Source organism: Salmo salar, chromosome ssa07 (assembly GCF_905237065.1).
Source record: "Salmo salar chromosome ssa07, Ssal_v3.1, whole genome shotgun sequence".
NCBI lineage: Eukaryota > Metazoa > Chordata > Actinopteri > Salmoniformes > Salmonidae > Salmo > Salmo salar.
Genome location: NC_059448.1, coordinates 68,820,416 through 68,844,036, shown reverse-complemented (window position 1 = coordinate 68,844,036; position 23,621 = coordinate 68,820,416). Strand labels below are relative to the sequence as shown.

The 23,621-nt window shown below is 39.8% G+C and overlaps 1 protein-coding gene across 1 annotated transcript; it reads right to left on the bottom strand.

Moving 5' to 3' along the window:
• Positions 1-826: 826 nt before the first annotated feature.
• LOC123743829 (uncharacterized) lies at positions 827-23,347 on the bottom strand. The gene is made up of 11 exons (XM_045722507.1): positions 22,801-23,347; positions 22,480-22,608; positions 22,238-22,349; positions 22,005-22,071; positions 21,862-21,908; positions 12,653-12,834; positions 12,399-12,512; positions 5,036-5,322; positions 4,378-4,476; positions 1,406-1,484; positions 827-1,048 (listed from the first exon to the last, which is right to left on the bottom strand). Exons 2-11 carry the CDS (start codon positions 22,549-22,551, stop codon positions 1,037-1,039), a joined length of 1,071 nt encoding a protein of 356 aa, XP_045578463.1. The 5' UTR covers positions 22,552-22,608; positions 22,801-23,347; the 3' UTR covers positions 827-1,036.
• Between the last annotated feature and the right edge of the window lie 274 nt (positions 23,348-23,621).

The window sequence follows — 23,621 nt, the reverse complement described above, 5'->3', positions numbered from 1 at the left end:
ATGTAAATCTGACAGGAGAAAACATCAGGTTTCTAACTATCCTCACTCCTCACCATGTAAATCTGACAGGAGAAAACATCAGGTTTCTAACTATCCTCACCATGTAAATCTGACAGGAGAAAACATCAGGTTTCTAACTATCCTCGCTCCTCACCATGTAAATCTGACAGGAGAAAACATCAGGTTTCTAACTATCCTCACCATGTAAATCTGACAGGAGAAAACATCAGGTTTCTAACTATCCTCGCCATGTAAATCTGTCATCGTCATCCAGACCATAAATTCTGATATAAAACCCTCTATTTTTCTCAGTCCACTCGTCAGGATTGGAACTTCACACGTTATACCCAGAAGGGTGAAAGTGTTAACAGGAGTTACGTTTGGTACTTCCCAAAGAGAAAGGGTTTGATCTATTCATTTAAGAACAGGTTTACATAGAAACCATAATGTTAGCCAAGTTGTTTTGCTTGTAAATCCAGGAAATAATTAAAGACACAGAAATTAGGCGTGATAAGGACAACTATTGTCTAATTGTTTGAAATCAGTGGAACCAACATGAATATAAAACATGAACACAGGAAAAATACAACAGTTTATACAATGGAGAATTCAAATATTGGCCAAGTGCCAGTCGGGCAACCTTAGCTTTTTCTGATTGGTCAATTCTTGGAAGAAATACCATCTGTTTATTGGCTAGCCAGAGCAATTCTTCTGATTGTGGAAGAGCACAGCAAACTGTAATATTCATAATGCAATATCCATAAGAAAATACCGTTTTACAGTTCACACAGTTTCATTCTTTGATTTTATTATCTAAATGTTTTTATTTTATTGTAGCTCCTTTGTTGACAATTATTAGATGTGTTCATTCATTCTGTTATTGCATTAATACAGTTTAAACAGTAGTTGTTTGGGAGAAGTTTCAAACATAGAGTCATATTGGAATATGTCTGACAAGAGGAACAGTCCTGCCCAGTGTGAAAGCCAACACACACAGCCAAACACACACAGCTCCCTGTATTCTACAGCTGCACTGCTACAACTTCACCTAGAGAAGAGAGACAGAAACAAACAGATTTAAGGGACAGGACAAACAAGACCAAAGAACGATAACACATCTTATCTGAAAGGCTCTCATGACATAGCTGTCTCGATAGAGTCACTACGAACCAAATACTGACTGGCCATAGGATAGTTTGGGGCCAGATGGGCTGGTCCATTATTAAGCCCAGTGGGCTGGTCTAAATTGGGAGTTTTGCAAAGAATAACTGTTTTGGGAGAGGGTCAGTGTGTTAGAAAATACAAGTAAATGTTGAAAAGAAAAACAGTCACATTATCAGTCGTACACAATCCTCGACTGATTTCAATACAAGATAAACATGTCATAAGTAAATACGTCACTCACGCTAACGTCAGGTCCAGACTCCACAGACCACAGGTTGGGTTGATCCTCCACTTCCTCCTCGTCACCAGTGGGAAACCAACTAGGATAATATTACACAGACGGATTAGATTACATCAGATATTCATTGATTTATAGAATTTATTTGATATTAAAAGTATTAGGACACTCCAGCTGGAGACAACATTATATATGACGTCAGTTATATTACGCTGCCAGCTAGTAATACAGAGATGAACATCACAGAGGTATTTAACATTAACCTCTTACATCTAGACGTTCCGCTAGCGGAACACCTGCTCCAATATCCAATGATGGGCGTGGCGCGAATTACAAATTCCTCAAAAATACAAAAACTTCAATTTTTCAAACATATGACTATTTCACAGCATTTTAAAGACAAGACTCTCCTTTATCTAACCACACTGTCCGATTTCAAAAAGGCTTTACAGCGAAAGCAAAACATTAGATTATGTCAGCAGAGTACCAAGCCAGAAATAATCAGACACCCATTTTTCAAGGTAGCATATAATGTCACAAAAAACAAAACCACAGCTAAATGCAGCACTAACCTTTGATGATCTTCATCAGATGACAACCCTAGGACATTATGTTATACAATGCATGCATGTTTTGTTCAATCAAGTTCATATTTATATCAAAAACCAGCTTTTTACATTAGCATGTGACGTTCAGAACTAGCATACCCCCGCACACATCCGGTGAATTTACTAAATTACTCACGATAAACGTTCACAAAAAGAATAACAATTATTTTAAGAATTATAGATACAGAACTCCTCTATGCACTCGATATGTCCGATTTTAAAATAGCTTTTCGGTGAAAGCACATTTTGCAATATTCTCAGTAGATAGCCCAGCCATCACGGCTAGCCATTTAGACACCGACCAAGTTTAGCCCTGATCAAACTCCGATTTACTATTACAAAAGTTTCATTACCTTTGTTGTCTTCGTCAGAATGCACTCCCAGGACTGCTACTTCAATAACAAATGTTGGTTTGGTCCAAAATAATCCATCGTTATATCCGAATAGCGGCGTTTTGTTCGTGCGTTCCAGACTCTATCCGAAATGGTAAAGAAGGGTCGTGCGCATGGCGCAATTCGTGACAAAAAAATCTAAATATAACATTACCGTACTTCGAAGCATGTCAACCGCTGTTTAAAATCAATTTTTATGCAATTTTTCTCGTAGAAAAGCGATAATATTCCGACCGGGAATCTCCTTTTCGGCAAACAGAGGGAAAAAAAATCACAAAGACGGGGGCGACCAGGTCACGCGCCTAAGCCCAGAGTACCTTGATAGGCCACTTGAGAAAGGCGATAATGTGTTTCAGCCTGGGGCTGGGATGACGACATTCAGGTTTTTCCCGGGCTCTGAGCGCCTATGGACGACGTAGGAAGTGTCACGTTAGAGCAGAGATCCTTAGTAAAAGATAGAGATGGCAAAGAAGTTCCAGAAATGGTCAGACAGGCCACTTCCTGTAAAGGAATCTCTCAGGTTTTGACCTGCCATTTGAGTTCTGTTATACTCACAGACACCATTCAAACAGTTTTAGAAACTTTAGGGTGTTTTCTATCCATATATAATAAGTATATGCATATTCTAGTTACTGGGTAGGATTAGTAACCAGATTAAATCGGGTACGTTTTTTATCCAGCCATGAAAATACTGCCCCCCTAGCCATAAGAGGTTAATACAGAGATCACCTGGTTAATGTGATACACGTGTTCTACTGTAGTGTTTCACTGAGAGCCTGAAATCCAGACCTGTTTTGTGCTAACATCCCAGCTAGCTCATAAAGTTGAGCCCCTTGTCCTATTTGTGCTTGGACTTTAAAAAAGTTAAGCCAAAAAGATAACACTGTTATTAAAAGTATTATTGAAACATTCAGTGAAGGTTTTAAGGAAGTTTAAAAAAAAGTAAAAATAACCTGTCTCTGAGCGTTAAAAAAAACTCCCAGGAAAACTTTCAGGGAACGTTCTCAGAACCTCCCTGGAGCCATAGTTAGACGTTCTCAGAACCTCTCTGTAAGCATAGTAAGACGTTCTCAGAACGTCCCTGGAACCATAGTAAGACGTTCTCAGAACGTCCCTGGAACCATAGTAAGACGTTCTCAGAACCTCCCTGGAATCATAGTAAGACGTTCTCAGAACGTCCCTGGAGCCATAGTTAGATGTTTTCAGAAACGTCCCTGGAGCCATAGTTAGACGTTCTCTGAACCTCCCTGGAAGCATAGTAAGACGTTCTCAGAAACCTCCCTGCAACCTTAAACTTAATGTTCCCAGAACAGGCTAAGTTTTCACTTCTGTTTTCAGAATGTTTAAAAAACGCTCCGTTTTACCAGTCAGTAAAGTTATGACTTCCTCCCTAGAACCAATGGTAAACCAAACATGCATGTTCCCACAACTTTCAATAAACCAAATGCGCTAGTTGGGATTACACTTCTTGTACTCCATGTCATATACCAAATTATGTTGACAAGGAGTAGAATGTTATCACAAAATAGATTGGTGCCCAGGCTAAAGAGATCCGTAGGGTTGAGAGCCTGTTTTGAGAGGGAGACCTGGCAAGACTTGTTTAGCTGGACCAAGCTAACTGTAGACTTAGAAAACAGGACATGGATAACTGTAAACTTAGTCAGCAGGACCAGGCTAACTGTAAACTTAGTTAGCAGGACCAGGCTAACTGTAGAAATAGATAGCAGGACCAGGCTAACTGTAGAATTAGATAGCAGGACCAGGCTAACTGTAGAATTAGATAGCAGGACCAGGCAAACTGTAGAATTAGGTAGCAGGACCAGGCTAACTGTAGAATTAGATAGCAGGACCAGGCTAACTGTAGAATTAGATAGCAGGATCTGGCTAACTGTAGAATTAGATAGCAGGATCTGGCTAACTGTAAACCTAGTTAGCAGGATCATGCTAACTGTAGACTTGGATAGGCTAACTGCACCTTGAGGTGAATAGAGCCTTCTCGTTGATCATCTGGACTCTGAAGATGTTGACAGCCTTATAGACATCTATCACATCCTGGTACTTCTCCAGTAGAGGCCTGGAGAGAGAAACAGGTTAGAAAAGAGTCACTCCACAATATCACCACACTTGACAAGATTAAACACAACAACGTGGACTTGAGACACTATAAACTTCCATAGGCTATAAACCTCAAGATACCTCATATCATAAATATCAATCAGCATACCTTATATCATCAATATCAATCAGCATACCTCATATCATCAATATCAATCAGCATACCTCATATCATCAATATCAATCAGCATACCTCATATCATCAATATCAATCAGCATACCTCATATCATCAATATCAATCAGCATACCTCATATCATCAATATCAATCAGCATACCTGATATCATCAATATCAATCAGCATACCTCATATCATCAATATCAATCAGCATACCTCATATCATCAATATCAATCAGCATACCTCATATCATCAATATCAATCAGCATACCTCATATCATCAATATCAATCAGCATACCTCATATCATAAATATCAATCAGCATACCTCATATCATCAATATCAATCAGCATACATTATATTGTATCAGTTGTAATACATTATAATATCCTCAATATACCTGTAATATGTCCCTGACTCGTCCTTCTGGTTCCTCTGGTCTGACTTCATGTCCTCTCCCCCCCACTGGTAGCAGGGGCAGGGGAAGAGGCTTAGCCAGGGGTAGAGGCAGGGCCTGGGGCCTGGTCTGGTCCTCTCTCCCAGGGGCAGGTTCTTTGCCAGGAAAGGTCTTAGCAGGGCTCTGGGCAGCAGAGACACCAGCCAGTAGATGGGCTCCTCATTCACAATGTCATGGAAGCTCTGGAGGTACTGACGCACGGCTGCAGAGGGCTGGATGGAGGACAGGTTCTGTAAGCAGGAGGAGGAGGAGGAAGAGAGACAGGGAGTTTACTATGTGGTTATGGAAGGTGTGAAGGTACTGAAACACGGCTGCAGAGGGCTGGATGGAGGACCGGTTCTGTAGGCAGGTGGAGGAGGAGGAGGAGGAGGAGATGGAGGTAGAGGAGAAGAATGAGGGGAGGAGATGGAGGAAGAGGAGGAGGAGATGGAAGTAGAGGAGGAGGAAGAGGAGGAGGAGGAGGAAGAGGAGATGGAGGTAGAGGATGAGGAGATGGAAGTAGAGGAGAAGAATGAGGAGGAGGATATGGAGGAGGAGTAAAAGGAGAAGCAAAATCTAATTTACATTTTATTTGTTACAGGCTCTGAAATCAACTGGTGTTGACTTTACCGTGAAATGCTTAAGAGCATTCCCAATGATCCACAGTTAAAACATAATAACAGAAATGAAAGTAAAAGGAGGAATAAAATACAATAAACAAGAATGGATCTATATACAGGGAGTACCAGTACCAGATCAGTGTGGAGCTATCTACAGACCCAGATATATCTCTGCTGCAGAGGATAACTTTATTAGAGTTACCAGCCTCAGATTGCAGCCCAAATAAATTCTTCAGAGTTCAAATAACAGACACATCAGAACATCAACTGTTCAGAGGAGAAATAAAAGCTGAAATAAATCATTCTCTTTACTATTATTGTGACATTTGACATTCTTAAAATAAAGTGGTGATCCTAACTGACCTAAGACAGGGAATTTTCATTAGGATTAAATGTCAGGAATTGTGAAAAACTGAGTTTAAATGTATTTAGCTAAGGTGTATGTAAACCTCCGACTTCAACTGTATGTATGTATGTATGTATGTATGTATGTATGTATATATATATATCTAAATAATATATGTCTATACATACAGTACCAGTAAAAAGTTGACACATCTACTCGTTCAAGGGTTTTTCTTTATTTGTACTATTTTCTACATTGTAGAATAATAGAGAAGACATCAAAACTATGAAATAACACATATGGAATCATGTAGTAACCAAAAAGTGTTAACCTGTTGGGGCTAGGGGGCAGTATTTTCACGGCCGGATAAAAAACGTACCCGATTTAAACTGGTTACTACTCTTACCCAGAAATGGGAATATGCATATAATTAGTAGATTTGGATAGAAAACACTCTACATTTTCTAAAACTGTTTGAATGGTGTCTGTGAGTATAACAGAACTCATATGGCAGGCCCAAACCTGAGAAGATACCATGCAGGAAGTGCCCTGTCTGACAATTTGTTGACCTTTATTGGGCATCTCTATCAAAAATACAGCATCTCTGCTGTAACGTGACATTTTCTAAGGCTTCAATTGGCTCTAAGAAGGCGCCAGAAAGTGGAATGAGAGCTCTGCAGTCTCTGGGCGAAAAACAGCAGTGTTTGTGAGTGGTCAGGCTGGGAACACTGACACTGGAGCGCGCTTGCACGAGAGGACTACATTTTTTTCTTTCTCTCTTTGAACGAATACAACGTCGCCCGGTTGTAAAATTATCGCTATTTCATGAGAAAAATCGCATAAAAATTGATTTTAAACAGCGTTTGACATGCTTCGAAGTACGGTAATGGAATATTTTGAATTTTTTGGGCACGAAATATGCCCGCGCGTCACCCTTTGGATACTGACCTCAACGCACGAACAAAACGGAGCTATTTCAATATAAATATGGAATATTTCGAACCAAAACAACATTTGTTGTTGAAGTAGAAGTCCTGGGAGTGCATTCTGACGAAGAACAGCAAAGGTAATCCACTTTTTCTAATAGTAAATCTGAGTTTGTTGAGGGCCAAACTTGGTGGGTGTCAAATTAGCTAGCCGTGATGGCCAGGCTATCTACTCAGAATATTGCAAAATGTGCTTTCGCCTAAAAGCAATTTTAAAATCTGACACCGCGATTGCATAAAGGAGTTCTGTATCTATAATTCTTAAAATAATTGTTATGTATTTTGTGAACATTAATCGTGAGTAATTTAGTAAATTCACCGGAAGTTTGCGGTGGGTATGCTAGTTCTGAACATCACATGCTAAAGTAAAAAGCTGTTTTTTGATATAAATATGAACTTGATTGAACAAAACATGCATGTATTGTATAATATAATGTCCTAGGAGTGTCATCTGATGAAGATCATCAAAGGTTAGTGCTGCATTTAGCTGTGGTTTTGGTTTTTGTGACATATATGCATGCTTTGAAAATGGCTGTGTGATTATTTTTGGCAGGGTACTCTCCTGACATAATCTAATGTTTTGCTTTCGTTGTAAAGCCTTTTTGAAATCGGACAGTGTGGTTAGATTAAAGAATCCCATCAGTGATGAAATATGCTCCTTAATTTCTGGAATCACTGAGGTGGCATCATAGTCAGTAGTGTCAACAAATTCATGCAGGTTCTCGAATGAATCAGTATTTCCTTCATCAAGTCGCCTGCCCCACATTGCAAGCTTTCGAGTGAAAGAGCTGATCTTGTCTGTGACCTGAGGGAGGTGTTTATCTTTCCCTTGAAGCAGTAGATTTAGTTCATTTAGCTTTCCAAATATGTCACTCAGGTAGGCCAGTTTGGCAGGAAGTTCTCATCACTACATTTTTCTGCGAGGTCATACTTGTGTTCCTGCTCCGAAAACATTCTTATCTGCTCTCTGAGCTCAAAAACTCGGGACAAGACTTTTCCTCGTGACAGCCACCTTGCTTCACTGTGAAACAGCACAGCTTGATGTTCAGCTCCCATCTCCTCACAGATAGCAGTCCAGCATTTTGAATAGCTCTTCAGCTGTGGCTCTGTCTCTGACATATTTACAAAAAAGTAGATCCTCACACCGGGAGTTTGTCATGTCAAAACGTACATAAGCAATAAACAAACAGTCTTTGTTGCTGTCAGTTGCTTCACTGTAAGGTAAAACGTTTGTCTTTGAGTTTATCTACCAGCTGTTCTTTAAGATCGTTAGCAATGTTATTTATACGTCTGGCGACAGTGTCATTGGACAGAGGGATAGTTTTTATTTTTGCAGCACTTGCGTCATCCAGCATGACAGAGACCATGTCTAATGCTGCAGGCAGTATCAGCTCCTCTGCTATGGAGTGGGGTTTTTTGCACTGAGCAATTTGGTACGCCACCTTATATGATGCTAACAGTGCTCGCTGGTTTACTGAAGTAGCATTCACAAAGCGGGACGATTGTTGGCAATATTCGGCACGTTTTCGCTGAAAAAAACTCAAGCGGCTTATCAGTGTGATTGGGGTGAAATGTCTTTAAGTGACGCCTTAATTTATTTGGCTTCATGCTGTCCGCTACCAACATTTTTAGACACAGTAAACATACCGGTCTTTCCTCGTCTCCCACCGTAGTCACAGTGAAGCCAAGCGCTACATACGCTTCGTCATATTTCCTCGTCTTAGCTTTCGGGAGACTTACGTTTGTCTCATTATCTCCGTCTCTCTCCGCCTTTCTTTTCATCCCTGTTAAATATTTTTCCATGGTGTCTCTTAAGGGTTTGTTATCTGCACTTCATATCTCCTGCTCTGTGCTGCGTGCTCTTGTTCGGTGCAAAAAAACCCTACTCCCTGCGGCAAAAAAAAGCATGTTCCCCCCCTGGCATCGCCTCGAGGTCCTCCAGGGGGCGCGCCCCACTATATGAGAAGGACTGACTTAGTGTATGTAAACTTCTGACCCACTGGAATTGTGATACAGTGAATTATAAGTGAAATAATCTGTCTGTAAACAATTGTTGGAAAAATTAATTGTGTCATGTACAAAGTAGATGTCCTTACCAATTTGCCAAAACTATAGTTTGTTAACAAGAAATTTGTGGAGTGGTTGAAAAATGAGTTTTAATGACTCCAACCTTGGTGGCGTATGTAAACTTCCAACTTCAACTGCAGTATGCAATTGTCCTATAGTGGACAATTGTTGTTTTAGGGAAGTAGCCTAAAGACCAATAAAGAAAATGTCTATAAAGTTTTGTGTATACTACACATGGAAACAAATGTAATAGTGTTTTGTAATTTATTATAGCAGTTTTTTAGGGCACGTATGTCACGTCCTGACCAGTAGAGGGTGTAGTTGGGTCAGGACGTGGCAGAAGGGAGTGAGTGTTTTATTGTTTCATTTAATTTTGGCCGTGTGACTTCCAATCAAGCACAGCTGTAGAGGGTTGTGGTTGATTGGGAGTCACACATAAGTTGCCTACGTTTCCGTTGTGTGGTGTGGGTAATTGTGCTTGTCACTGTTGTTGCACCTGACAGGACTGTGTTGGCTGTCAGTTTTGTTGTTTTGTGAATTGTATGGTGTTCGTAACATTAAAAATGACGAACCCTAACTCCGCCGCATTTTGGTCCACTTCTTCCATAGACAGCCGTTACAGAACCACCCACCAAAGGACCAAGCAGCAGAAGAGGAGGAAGCCACAGGAGAGAAAAAGGGAACAATGGACATGGGAGGACGTCCTGGACGGCAAGGGAGCCTTCACCTGGGAAGAGATCCTGGCCGGAAGGGATCGCCTCCCATGGGAACAGGTGGAGGCACTCAGGAGAGTGGAGGCAGCTGGACAGAGGAACCATCGGGAATGTTACGCTGGAACACGGTTGGCTAGGAAGCGCGAGAGGCAGCCCCAATAAAAAATTTTGGGGGGGGCACATGGGACAGTCGGTGGAGCTGAGGTCGGAACCAGAGCCAGTCGGGATGACATTGGAGGTGAGCGAGGGATATGAGACAGAGACTGTGACGGGGTTAATGGGAAAATTAGGAGAGAGAGAGATGAGAGAGCTGCTAGTGTGGTGCATAAAGTACGGTATTCGCCCTAATGAGCGTGTCGTGGGTATGATGTCACCTGAGGCAGCTCTCCATACTCGTCCTGAGGTGCGTGCTGGTTGTCTGGTAAAGACTGTGCCTGCGCCCAGAAACAGGCCTCCTGCATGTCTTCCCAGCCCTGCACATCCTGTACCTACGCCCAGAACCAAGCCTCCTGCATGTCTTCCTATCCTGGTCAAGCCCGTGCCTCCTCCACGGACCAGTACTCCAGTGGGTCTCCCTATCCTGGTCAAGCCCGTGTTTCCTCCACGGACCAGTCCTCCAGTGGGTCTCCCTATCCTGGTCAAACCCGTGTCTCCTCCACAGACCAGTCCTCCAGTGGGTCTCCCTATCCTGGTCAAGCCCGTGTCTCCTCCACGGACAGTCCTCCAGTGGATCTCCCTATCCTGGTCAAGCCCGTGTCTCCTCCACGGACCGGTCCTCCAGTGGGTCTCTCCACCCTGGTCACTCCTGTGCCACCTCCTCAAGCCAGGCCTCCGTTATGTCTCCCCAGCCTGGTGAATCCTGAGTCGGAGCTGCCCGCCAGTCAACAGTCGTCGGAGCTGCCCGCCAGTCAACAGTCGTCGGAGTGGCCGGACTGCCCTGTTCTGCCAGAGTGGCCGGACTGCCCTGTTCTGCCAGAGTGGCCGGACTGCCCTGTTCTGCCAGAGTGGCCGGACTGCCCTGTTCTGCCAGAGTGGCCGGACTGCCCTGTTCTGCCAGAGTGGCCGGACTGCCCTGTTCTGCCAGAGTGGCCGGACTGCCCTGTTCTGCCAGAGTGGCCGGACTGCCCTGTTCTGCCAGAGTGGCCGGACTGCCCTGTTCTGCCAGGGTGCCCGGCCTGTCAGGATCAGCCCGAGTGGTCCTCCTGCCCTCCGGTCCAGCCCGAGTGGCCCGCATGCCTTCCGGCCCAGCCCGAGTGGCCCGCATGCCTTCCGGCCCAGCCCGAGTGGCCCGCATGCCTTCCGGCCCAGCCCGAGTGGTCCGTCTGCCAGGGTCAGCCCGAGTGGCCCGTCTGCCCGGCGCAGCGATCGGCGCCAACAGAGTGGGCGACGCCGAAGGTGGAGCGAGGTCCACGTCCTGCACCTGAGCCACCTCCAGGATAGGTGGGTTGGGGAGGGAGGGTGTAGCACAGTGCCGTCGGTGACGGCAGCCACCCTCCCTTCCCTCCCTTATTGTTTAGGTGTTCCTTTTTGTTGGGATTTTTTTGTGTTTTCCTTTTTTTAGGTGCATCCCGGGGTCTGCACCTTGAGGGGGGTACTGTCACGTCCTGACCAGTAGAGGGTGTAGTTGGGTCAGGACGTGGCAGAAGGGGAGTGAGTGTTTTATTGTTTCATTTAATTTTGGCCGTGTGACTTCCAATCAAGCACAGCTGTAGAGGGTTGTGGTTGATTGGGAGTCACACATAAGTTGCCTACGTTTCCGTTGTGTGGTGTGGGTAATTGTGCTTGTCACTGTTGTTGCACCTGACAGGACTGTGTTGGCTGTCAGTTTTGTTGTTTTGTTAATTGCATAGTGTTCGTAACATTAAAAATGACGAACCCTAACTCCGCCGCATTTTGGTCCACTTCTTCCGTAGACAGCCGTTACAACGTAAATGTGGCTCATTTGGCCAACATCCCTCTGGCAGCACCAGGTTGGATCTGAATGCATATGGGTTTCTCAAATATCTGGTAAATTAAAATCTTCCCTATCATGTTGTCCGGCACCAAATTTTCTTAAAGGAATCTCTGAAATGGCATATTGATTATATGAAGATTTTATAATATTCCCATGAAAATCTGTCACCAATTGGCTGGAAACCTAGCTATAAACAAACTAAATTCCAATTTAGGGAAATATAATTGTAACGCTAAAAGACTATGAACTGAACTGAATGATCTAAAGGGAGTCAAAAAGGGAAAAGATAGAAGATATTATTGATTTACCTTTTGGCGGTGTGTCTACATACACCAAAACTTGGGTAACCAAAATTAAACTTGAATTTAACCAAAACAAAAAGGTTAAATAAGGGTCATTGAAAACATTTATGGTAGGTTTATTAAATTGATAAATCATCTACGTTCCAGTTGCTTTTAAGTCCTCTTAAATTATTTTTTAATATATATTATCTTAAATTGATATTAAGATATATTTTCTTAAATTGTATATTTAGATATATTATCTTAAAATGTATAATTAGATATATTATTTTAAATTGTATAATTAGATATATTATCTTAAATTATATATTAAGGGTGATTGTTATAACAGCTTCTTACCAGGTGTGGTGGAGTTTGGTTCTGGGCCTCCTTCAGAGACTCCTGGTAGCGTTGATGTGTTCTCTGGAGAAACTGCATGATGTCTGGAGGACCCTGGACTGTTCTGATCAGCACCTGGCTCGCACACACGCATACACACATTTACACACACAGAGCAACTTATCTTAAGATAGCTAGCGATGACAACCACGTATCACAGTCATAGTAAGTAAAACTTTATGATATTCGTTCTATTAAATTTATTTTCTTGTCACCTGCAGCATGGTGATGACTCTGTCCAGGTATAGCAGCTCCTGGTGGCAGAAGTCAGCATAGCAGTGGGCAGGCAGACGTCTGGAATACATCCATCTGAGGAAGGCGGTGTCGAGGGTCTCATCTGCTACTCTCTCACTGGTCTCCCACAGGACGTCATAAATACTCACCTCTTCAACCAGCTCTGGGGGAGGGAGGGGAGAGAGAGAGAGAAATATATATATTTTTGTTTGTATTGCTTTGGTGCAGTTTTCACAAGTATGTGGTACATTTTAGCAACGATTAGTACAAAATCCAAAACAGATCATCAAAAAGACAGTTGTTTCAAAACTCTGAGTACATTTTCAATTGACTATTACAACACACAAAATCATACAGACACTTTTTCACCAAAACGTAGTGTTTCATCTAGAAATACATGTTTCACATTGCAATACATGTTCATATAAAGAAATTGCTTTTCACAATGCAACCCTCACTTTACTTAAGATATGATTCTCTTCTCATTTGTTAAAATACATTTTACTATCACTCTAATATATGCCATTCATGTAGCAGGTGCTTTATCCAAAGTTTTGGTATGTGACCCCAGTGGGAATCAAAACCCACAACTCTGGTGTTGCTAGTGCCATGCTCATACTAATTAAGCCACACAAGACACGATACATAAATACAATGAAATACATTTAATGATATCAATCCAGAACTACAGTACCAGTCAAAAGTTTAGACACACCTACTCATTCCAGGGATTTTCTTTATTTTTACTATTTTACACATTGTATAATAATAGTGAAAACATCTAAACTAAGAAATAACACATTGAATCATGTAGTAACCAAAAAAGTGTTAAACAAATCAAAATATATTTGATATTTGAGATTCTTCAAAGTAGCCACCCTTTGTCTTGATGACAGTTTTGCACACTCTTGGCATTCAGCTTCATGAGGTAGTCACCTGGAATGCATTATAATTAACAGGTGTGCCATGTTAAACGTTAATTTGTGGAATGTCTTTCCTTTTTAATGCGTTTGAGCCAATCAGTTGTGTTGTGACAAGGTAGGGGTGCTATACAGAAGATAGCCCTATTTGGTAAAAGACCAAGTCCATATTATGGAAAGAACAGCTCAAATAAGCAAAGAAAAACGACAGTCAGTCATTACTTTAAGACATGAAGGTCAGTCAATGTGGAACATTTCAAGAACTTTGAAAGTTTCTTCAAGTGCAGTCGCAAAAAGCATCAAGCTCTGTGATGAAACTGGCTCTCATGAGGACCGCCACAGGAAAGGAAGACCCAGAGTTACCTCTGCTGCAGAGGATAAGTTCATTAGAGTTACCAGCCTCAGAAATTGCAGCCCAAATAAATGTTTCACAGAGCTCAAGTAACAGACACATCTCAACATCAACTGTTCAGAGGAGACTGAGTGAATCAGGCCTCCATGGACGAATTGCTGCAAAGAAACCACTACTAAAGGACACCAATAAGAAGAGACTTGCTTGGGCCAAGAAACACGAGCAATGGACATTAGACCGGTGGAAATCTGTTGTTTGTTCTGATGAGCCCCAATTTTTGATTCCAACCGCCTTGTATCTGAGACGCAGAGTAGGTGAATGGATGATCTCCGCATGTGTGGTTCCCACCATGAAGGAGGAGGTGTGATGGTGTGGGGTTGCTTTGCTGGTGACACTGTCAGTGATTTATTTTGAATTCAAGGCAAACTCAACCAGCATGGCTACCATATAATTCTGCAGCGATGCTCCATCCCTGGTGTGAACTTAGTGGGACAATAATGACCCAACACACCTCCAGGCTGTGTAAGGGCTATTTGACCAAGAAGGAGAGTGATAGAGTGCTGCATCAGATAACCTGGCCTCCACAATTACCTGACCTCAACCCAATTGAGATGATTTGGGATGAGTTGGACCGCAGATTTAAGGAAAAGCAGACAAGTGCCCAGCACATGTGGGAACTCCTTCAAGAATGTTGGAAAAGCATTCCAGGTGAAGCTGGTTAAGAGAATTCCAAGAGTTTGCAAAGCTGTCATCAATGCAAAGGGTGGCTACTTAGAAGAATCTAAAATATATTTGGATTTGCTTAATACTTTTTTGCTTACTACATGATTCCATATGTGTTACTTCATAGTTTTGATGTCTTCACTATTATTCTACAATGTAGAAAATAATAAAAACTATATCAGGCTTCTATTTGCAATTCCAAAAATGTTTTTCACCAGGTGCATTTACTGTGATGTGGATGAGAACCTATGGCCAAATGCTCCAGACAGGCTTGATGCTAACTAACGCCTGCTAAACCTTGTTTCTTTCATTCATTCATTTAATTTGTATCATCTGATTACAGTACACCTATGTTGTAATGATATCGGAACAATACATTTATGTCTTAATTTCCCAAAGACTATTCCATATACTATTTGAACTCTTCCAGGCGTGTTTTGAGACAGGCATTATTCCTTCTGTTTAGTACAAATCCATAATCAAGCCGTTCCAAAAATCCTCCAAAAAGGACCCTAAAATCACATTGAACCATAGAGGGATTGGTCCCATTAGCACTGTGTGTAAATTGTATTGCTGCATTCTAAATAACAGGCTCTGCCACTATCTACAACAGTCTGGTCAGCTTGCTGATGAATAGAATGCTTTAAGAAAGCCAGAGTGTTTGATGTGATTTTTTTGTTATGTAACTTCAATTGATGGACCGAGCGTCAATCAACTCCAGGGGGTGAAATAGCTTGCCTCAGTTTTTTTTATTTTCAAGCGGAAAATATATTTTGCTGAAGGGAGGGCCATCCATTTTCATTTCAGAGAGATTTGATTTTCGCCATGTGACATTATTATAAATAATGTTTACTCCCTAAGTTGAGAAAATGTCATTATGTTTTGGTGATTAAATCAATGTTCTCATTGTATTTTACTGTAAACATATATTTTGGATCAATGGTTGTGTGGTGAGAGATGTCTCCAAACAAAAATGGATGCTCTATAAAAAGGTTTTGAATAGAAGACTGGCTGCATTGCAACTGTTACCAGTTTGGAGTTTTGTACTAAGAGTTCTGAAAATTCCACACATACTTGTGAAAATAGCACCAATGTGAGTAAGAAAATAAGTAACTAGATAGTCATTTTCCATGAAGGTAACCTGTGGGGTTGCTTTAACTCAACAAGTATTGTTGTGGCAGTGGAACAAATGTTAAAACGCTTTATTTAAGCAAAGTAATGAAATATAGTCAAAAATAATAACAAATACACCAATATCTGGTCTGTTTACTTTGATGGACTACTATGTGAATCTTATTACTTTGGAGTGTGGGGCAGTTAGGTCACATATTTCATCACTAACAACTATAGTCAGACTACTACACTTCCACTCATAAGGAATTAGAAAAGTTTTAGGATATTATTTAGGGAGGAAATATGATTACATTTACGTCATTTAGCAGATGCTCTTATCCAGAGCAACTTACAGTAGTGAATGCATACATTTCATTTCATACATTTTTATTTCTTTATTTCCTGTATTGGCCCCCCATGGGAATCGAACCCACAACCCTGGCGTTGCAAACACCATTGCAAACACCATGCTCTACCAACTGATCCACAGGGATATGGTGCATCTAATGGAAGTAGTTTAGAAGTTTGTTAGTGTTACATTTTATTTGGCTGGTTTAGTAGAGGGAGTGACTGTTGAAGAAATAGTTGATAGTAGCGTTCAGTGGGTAGTACGAGTAGATAGATATTAGTAGATAAATGTTAGATATTACTTGTTAGATATTAGTAGTGGTAGATAAATGTTAGATATTAGTAGTAGTAGATAAATGTTAGATATTAGTAGTAGTAGATAAATGTTAGATATTACTTGTTAGATATTGGTAGATATTAGTAGTGGTAGATAAATGTTAGATATTACGTGTTAGATATTGGTAGATAAATGTTAGATATTGGTATATATTAGTAGTGGTAGATAAATGTTAGATATTACTTGTTAGATATTGGTAGATAATGGTCGATATTAGTAGTGGTAGATAAATGTTAGATATTACTTGTTAGATATTGGTAGATAGTAGTGGTAGATAAATGTTAGATATTGCTGTACTGTCGGAACAAGAAGCACACGCATTTCGCTACACCCACAATAACATCTGCTAAACACATGTATGTGACCAATAACATTATATTTTATTTCATTTTTGTTGTTGTTCTGAATGCAGTTAGACGGTTGAGCCCTCGGACTATCAACCTCGTGCTATCTTCAATCTGCACAGACAACTAATGACCTTTACACACTATCTGCTAACTGCCACGGACACAAGAATGATGTATTCTTCTATAAAAGCAGAGACCCGACTACGTTTGTTAAGTTTTCAACTGAACAATTCTTGGTGATGGTTGATTGCTTCATTTTTGCAAATCTTATAAAATTGTTGTTTGAAAGAATCTGCAGTCTCTCTCTTCCTGTAGAACTGCTACCACAGGTAAGTGGGTTAGAGATGTTAAAATTAGCATAATGCATAATCAGTCTTAATTAGAACATTCTAAAAGTTCTATAGCAGTTAATTCAACAGTGGGAAGTTAGCTACATTAAACTAGTTCTATAGCAGTTAATTCAACAGTGGGAAGTTAGCTACATTAAACTAGTTCTATAGCAGTTAATTCAACAGTGGGAAGTTAGCTACATTAAACTAGTTCTATAGCAGTTAATTCAACAGTGGGAAGTTAGCTACATTAAACTAGTTATATAGCAGTTAATTCAACAGTAGGAAGTTAGCTACATTAAACTAGTTCTATAGCAGTTAATTCAACAGTGGGAAGTTAGCTACATTAAACTAGTTCTATAGCAGTTAATTCAACAGTGGGAAGTTAGCTACATTAAACTAGTTCTATAGCAGTTAATTCAACAGTGGGAAGTTAGCTACATTAAACTAGTTCTATAGCAGTTAGTTCAACAGTGGGAAGTTAGCTACATTAAACTAGTTCTATAGTAGTTAATTCATCAGTGGGAAGTTAGCTACATTAAACTAGTTGATGCAGTTAATTCAACAGTGGGAAGTTAGCTACATTAAACTAGTTCTATAGCAGTTAATTCAACAGTGGGAAGTTAGCTACATTAAACTAGTTCTATAGCAGTTAATTCATCAGTGGGAAGTTAGCTACATTAAACTAGTTGATGCAGTTAATCCAACAGTAGGAAGTTAGCTACATTAAACTAGTTCTATAGCAGTTAATTCAACAGTAGGAAGTTAGCTACATTAAACTAGTTATATAGCAGTTAATTCAACAGTAGGAAGTTAGCTACATTAAACTAGTTCTATAGCAGTTAATTCAACAGTGGGAAGTTAGCTACATTAAACTAGTTCTATAGCAGTTAATTCATCAGTGGGAAGTTAGCTACATTAAACTAGTTCGATGCAGTTAATTCAACAGTGGGAAGTTAGCTACATTAAACTAGTTCTATAGCAGTTAATTCAACAGTAGGAAGTTAGCTACATTAAACTAGTTATATAGCAGTTAATTCAACAGTAGGAAGTTAGCTACATTAAACTAGTTCTATAGCAGTTAATTCAACAGTGGGAAGTTAGCTACATTAAACTAGTTCTATAGCAGTTAATTCATCAGTGGGAAGTTAGCTACATTAAACTAGTTGATGCAGTTAATCCAACAGTAGGAAGTTAGCTACATTAAACTAGTTATATAGCAGTTAATTCAACAGTGGGAAGTTAGCTACATTAAACTAGTTCTATAGCAGTTAATTCAACAGTGGGAAGTTAGCTACATTAAACTAGTTGATGCAGTTAATTCAACAGTGGGAAGTTAGCTACATTAAACTAGTTCGATGCAGTTAATTCAACAGTAGGAAGTTAGCTACATTAAACTAGTTCTATAGCAGTTAATTCAACAGTAGGAAGTTAGCTACATTAAACTAGTTCTATAGCAGTTAATTCAACAGTAGGAAGTTAGCTACATTAAACTAGTTCTATAGCAGTTAATTCAACAGTGGGAAGTTAGCTACATTAAACTAGTTCTATAGCAGTTAATTCAACAGTGGGAAGTTAGCTACATTAAACTAGTTCTATAGCAGTTAATTCAACAGTAGGAAGTTAGCTACATTAAACTAGTTCTATAGCAGTTAATTCAACAGTGGGAAGTTAGCTACATTAAACTAGTTCTATAGCAGTTAATTCAACAGTGGGAAGTTAGCTACATTAAACTAGTTCTATAGCAGTTAATTCAACAGTGGGAAGTTAGCTACATTAAACTAGTTCTATAGCAGTTAATTCAACAGTGGGAAGTTAGCTACATTAAACTAGTTCTATAGCAGTTAATTCAACAGTGGGAAGTTAGCTACATTAAACTAGTTATATAGCAGTTAATTCAACAGTGGGAAGTTAGCTACATTAAACTAGTTCTATAGCAGTTAATTCAACAGTGGGAAGTTAGCTACATTAAACTAGTTCTATAGCAGTTAATTCAACAGTGGGAAGTTAGCTACATTAAACTAGTTCTATAGCAGTTAATTCAACAGTAGGAAGTTAGCTACATTAAACTAGTTATATAGCAGTTAATTCAACAGTGGGAAGTTAGCTACATTAAACTAGTTCTATAGCAGTTAATTCAACAGTAGGAAGTTAGCTACATTAAACTAGTTCTATAGCAGTTAATTCAACAGTGGGAAGTTAGCTACATTAAACTAGTTCTATAGCAGTTAATTCAACAGTGGGAAGTTAGCTACATTAAACTAGTTGATGCAGTTAATTCAACAGTGGGAAGTTAGCTACATTAAACTAGTTCTATAGCAGTTAATTCAACAGTGGGAAGTTAGCTACATTAAACTAGTTCTATAGCAGTTAATTCAACAGTGGGAAGTTAGCTACATTAAACTAGTTGATGCAGTTAATTCAACAGTGGGAAGTTAGCTACATTAAACTAGTTCTATAGCAGTTAATTCAACAGTGGGAAGTTAGCTACATTAAACTAGTTATATAGCAGTTAATTCAACAGTGGGAAGTTAGCTACATTAAACTAGTTCTATAGCAGTTAATTCAACAGTGGGAAGTTAGCTACATTAAACTAGTTATATAGCAGTTAATTCAACAGTGGGAAGTTAGCTACATTAAACTAGTTCTATAGCAGTTAATTCAACAGTGGGAAGTTAGCTACATTAAACTAGTTATATAGCAGTTAATTCAACAGTGGGAAGTTAGCTACATTAAACTAGTTCTATAGCAGTTAATTCAACAGTGGGAAGTTAGCTACATTAAACTAGTTCTATAGCAGTTAATTCAACAGTGGGAAGTTAGCTACATTAAACTAGTTCGATAGCAGTTAATTCAACAGTGGGAAGTTAGCTACATTAAACTAGTTCTATAGCAGTTAATTCAACAGTGGGAAGTTAGCTACATTAAACTAGTTCTATAGCAGTTAATTCAACAGTGGGAAGTTAGCTACATTAAACTAGTTCTATAGCAGTTAATTCAACAGTGGGAAGTTAGCTACATTAAACTAGTTCTATAGCAGTTAATTCAACAGTGGGAAGTTAGCTACATTAAACTAGTTCTATAGCAGTTAATTCAACAGTGGGAAGTTAGCTACATTAAACTAGTTCTATAGCAGTTAATTCAACAGTGGGAAGTTAGCTACATTAAACTAGTTCTATAGCAGTTAATTCAACAGTGGGAAGTTAGCTACATTAAACTAGTTCTATAGCAGTTAATTCAACAGTGGGAAGTTAGCTACATTAAACTAGTTCTATAGCAGTTAATTCAACAGTGGGAAGTTAGCTACATTAAACTAGTTCTATAGCAGTTAATTCAACAGTGGGAAGTTAGCTACATTAAACTAGTTCTATAGCAGTTAATTCAACAGTGGGAAGTTAGCTACATTAAACTAGTTCTATAGCAGTTAATTCAACAGTGGGAAGTTAGCTACATTAAACTAGTTCTATAGCAGTTAATTCAACAGTAGGAAGTTAGCTACATTAAACTAGTTCTATAGCAGTTAATTCAACAGTGGGAAGTTAGCTACATTAAACTAGTTCTATAGCAGTTAATTCAACAGTGGGAAGTTAGCTACATTAAACTAGTTCTATAGCAGTTAATTCAACAGTGGGAAGTTAGCTACATTAAACTAGTTCTATAGCAGTTAATTCAACAGTGGGAAGTTAGCTACATTAAACTAGTTCTATAGCAGTTAATTCAACAGTGGGAAGTTAGCTACATTAAACTAGTTCTATAGCAGTTAATTCAACAGTGGGAAGTTAGCTACATTAAACTAGTTCTATAGCAGTTAATTCAACAGTGGGAAGTTAGCTACATTAAACTAGTTCTATAGCAGTTAATTCAACAGTGGGAAGTTAGCTACATTAAACTAGTTATATAGCAGTTAATTCAACAGTGGGAAGTTAGCTACATTAAACTAGTTCTATAGCAGTTAATTCAACAGTGGGAAGTTAGCTACATTAAACTAGTTCTATAGCAGTTAGTTCAACAGTGGGAAGTTAGCTACATTAAACTAGTTCTATAGCAGTTAGTTCAACAGTGGGAAGTTAGCTACATTAAACTAGTTCTATAGCAGTTAATTCAACAGTGGGAAGTTAGCTACATTAAACTAGTTCTATAGCAGTTAATTCAACAGTGGGAAGTTAGCTACATTAAACTAGTTCTATAGCAGTTAATTCAACAGTAGGAAGTTAGCTACATTAAACTAGTTGATGCAGTTACCAAAACAGCTGTATAGTTTGACTGGTAAAAGTTATTTCTGTTCTAATTTTAGATTTGAATAGCAGAGTAGACTAATAATATGCTCTACGTTTTTGTCGAAGCTACTGGGAAAGGGGTCAAAATAGCTGATTAGTGTCAAAGTCACATTGTTTTGAGTGAACAGAATGTTGGAAGTCAGATTTAAAATGGGAGATTTAAATAAAGGGAGCTTTATAATGTTGAAGATATCCCATTAAAGAGGAAGAGATTTTCTAGGAGGAAAAAAGCTTAATAGTTTAAAAACAATTCCAGACTGGTCAACACGTTTTAAAGGGAAATGCGTTCACAAGTGTCATTAATCATCAGACAGCTGTCATCTTCTTAATGTCAGAGTGCCATTCAACAAGGAGCTGCACCTGTAACTAACCACTATCAGACATCAGAAACTTCTTGATCTCTTCATCTGTCAAGCCTAGGCAATGGGACAAAACAATTCCTACCTCTCTCATGTGCTTTTTTCTGACTTGGTAATGCTGCTAAACCAGATCTAAAAGAAAATGAAAAAAAATACATGAATGTAATTTAGTGTTAATATGGTCTCTGTAAGAACATGTCCAGATACAAGACAGTGTTATCCTGCTACCTTGTCTCCATAGAACACACATAGAACCTCAGCTCTCCACAGGACACATCATTCCAGCCCTGCCCACCTGTTGTCAAGGCAACAACAAATCACACTTCAGTTATAATGTTCCCGTGTGTGTGTGTGTGTGTGTGTGTGTGTGTGTGTGTGTGTGTGTGTGTGTGTGTGTGTGTGTGTGTGTGTGTGTGTGTGTGTGTGTGTGTGTGTGTGTGTGTGTGTGTGTGTGTGTGTACCTCCAGTGTGTAGCTCCATACAGTTCTCCCCCTGTCCAGAGTTACTGGGCTCATCCTCCTCCCAGTAAACATCGTCAACAGCTGAGCCGTCACTCCACAGCCACATCCCCTCCTTATCACAGAAAAACATTGATTGGTTGATTAATTGATTGAAACCACTTCTTTTGTTTTTACTGAACCTGTAGACATTTGACAGATTGATTGACAGACTGACTGACTAATGAATTATTGACCCAGTTTACCTGAGCTGCGTCGTAGCCTCCTATCCAGACCGGCTGGTATGTGTGTCTCCTGACCAGATCCTGGACAAACATCTGTTGACCAGGGCTGTGAACCGACACCAAGTTCCCTCTGTGCTGGGAGCAGTACGACTAGAGGGACACCCAGAAAACACTGTTAGCCCGCTGAGCTAAAGCCCAGGCATTACCTCAGGGAGCAAAGATCAATGCAGGCTAGAAATTGACATTTCCTGAAGTAAATGTGTGCTTGCTAGTCTTGAAGTATCAATGGTTGTGAAATAGTAGTAGTAATTAATAATTGTCTCTCCCTGTTACAAGTGTTACCTCTGCAGTGGCCCAGGTGGCCCAGACGGGGTAGAAGGAGAAGCAGCGATGCTCATTCTGATGCCACCCGGCTGGGCATGGTGACTGGGAGTCCACCCCTTCCACCTCCTCCTCTGTAGTGTTCACCACCCCCGAGGCAGCATCCACCCCTGGAACAACAACAACACACACCGACAGTATGTACTGTTAAAGAGCTGTGGTTGACTTAGTTTACCTGGTACATTAAAGCAATTAATGGAATAATCCCAAAAGTGCAAACTAAGCTAGACCAAGTAGCACCTCAAATACTTTATAGCATTTAGAGTTGTGTTTGACCAGATACAATGCAATTTTACAGTTAACAAATTGACAACAGACTTTCAGCATGCTTATAGAGGTGGACATTGAACATGTACGACGCTTACAAAAATGGTTGATGATTGGCTGAGTGAAAATCATGATAAAAAGATTGTGGGAGCTGTTTTGTTAGACTTCAGTGTGGCCTTTGACATTATCAATCAAAGTCTGATACTGGAAAAACGTATGTGTTATGGCTTTACACCACCTGCTATATTGTGGATAAAGAGTTACCTGACCTGCCTAGTTAAATAAAGGTTACATGGTTTTTTAATTACAGAACACAGAGGGTGTTCTTTATCATTGAATTAAACTATTTACACACACACTGTTTCATTTCAAGTTTCAACTTTTATATTTGCCTGTTGCGAGGGTGCAGAGCCATCACTGCCCAACAAAGCAGCAGAGACATTCTACCAACCGATCTACAGAGGAAACAATGATATTATATTACATAACAACATAGCTTTACATTTAATAACCTT

Coding starts and splice junctions, on each gene's coding strand:
- LOC123743829 (XM_045722507.1), bottom strand. CDS start 22,551: ATGTTTGTCCAGGATCTGGTCAGGAGACACACATACCAGCCGGTCTGG. Junction 22,072..22,237: donor TATGGAGCTACACACTGGAG/GTACACACACAC, acceptor CCTTGACAACAG/GTGGGCAGGGCTGGAATGAT. Junction 12,513..12,652: donor GAGTCATCACCATGCTGCAG/GTGACAAGAAAA, acceptor TGTGCGAGCCAG/GTGCTGATCAGAACAGTCCA.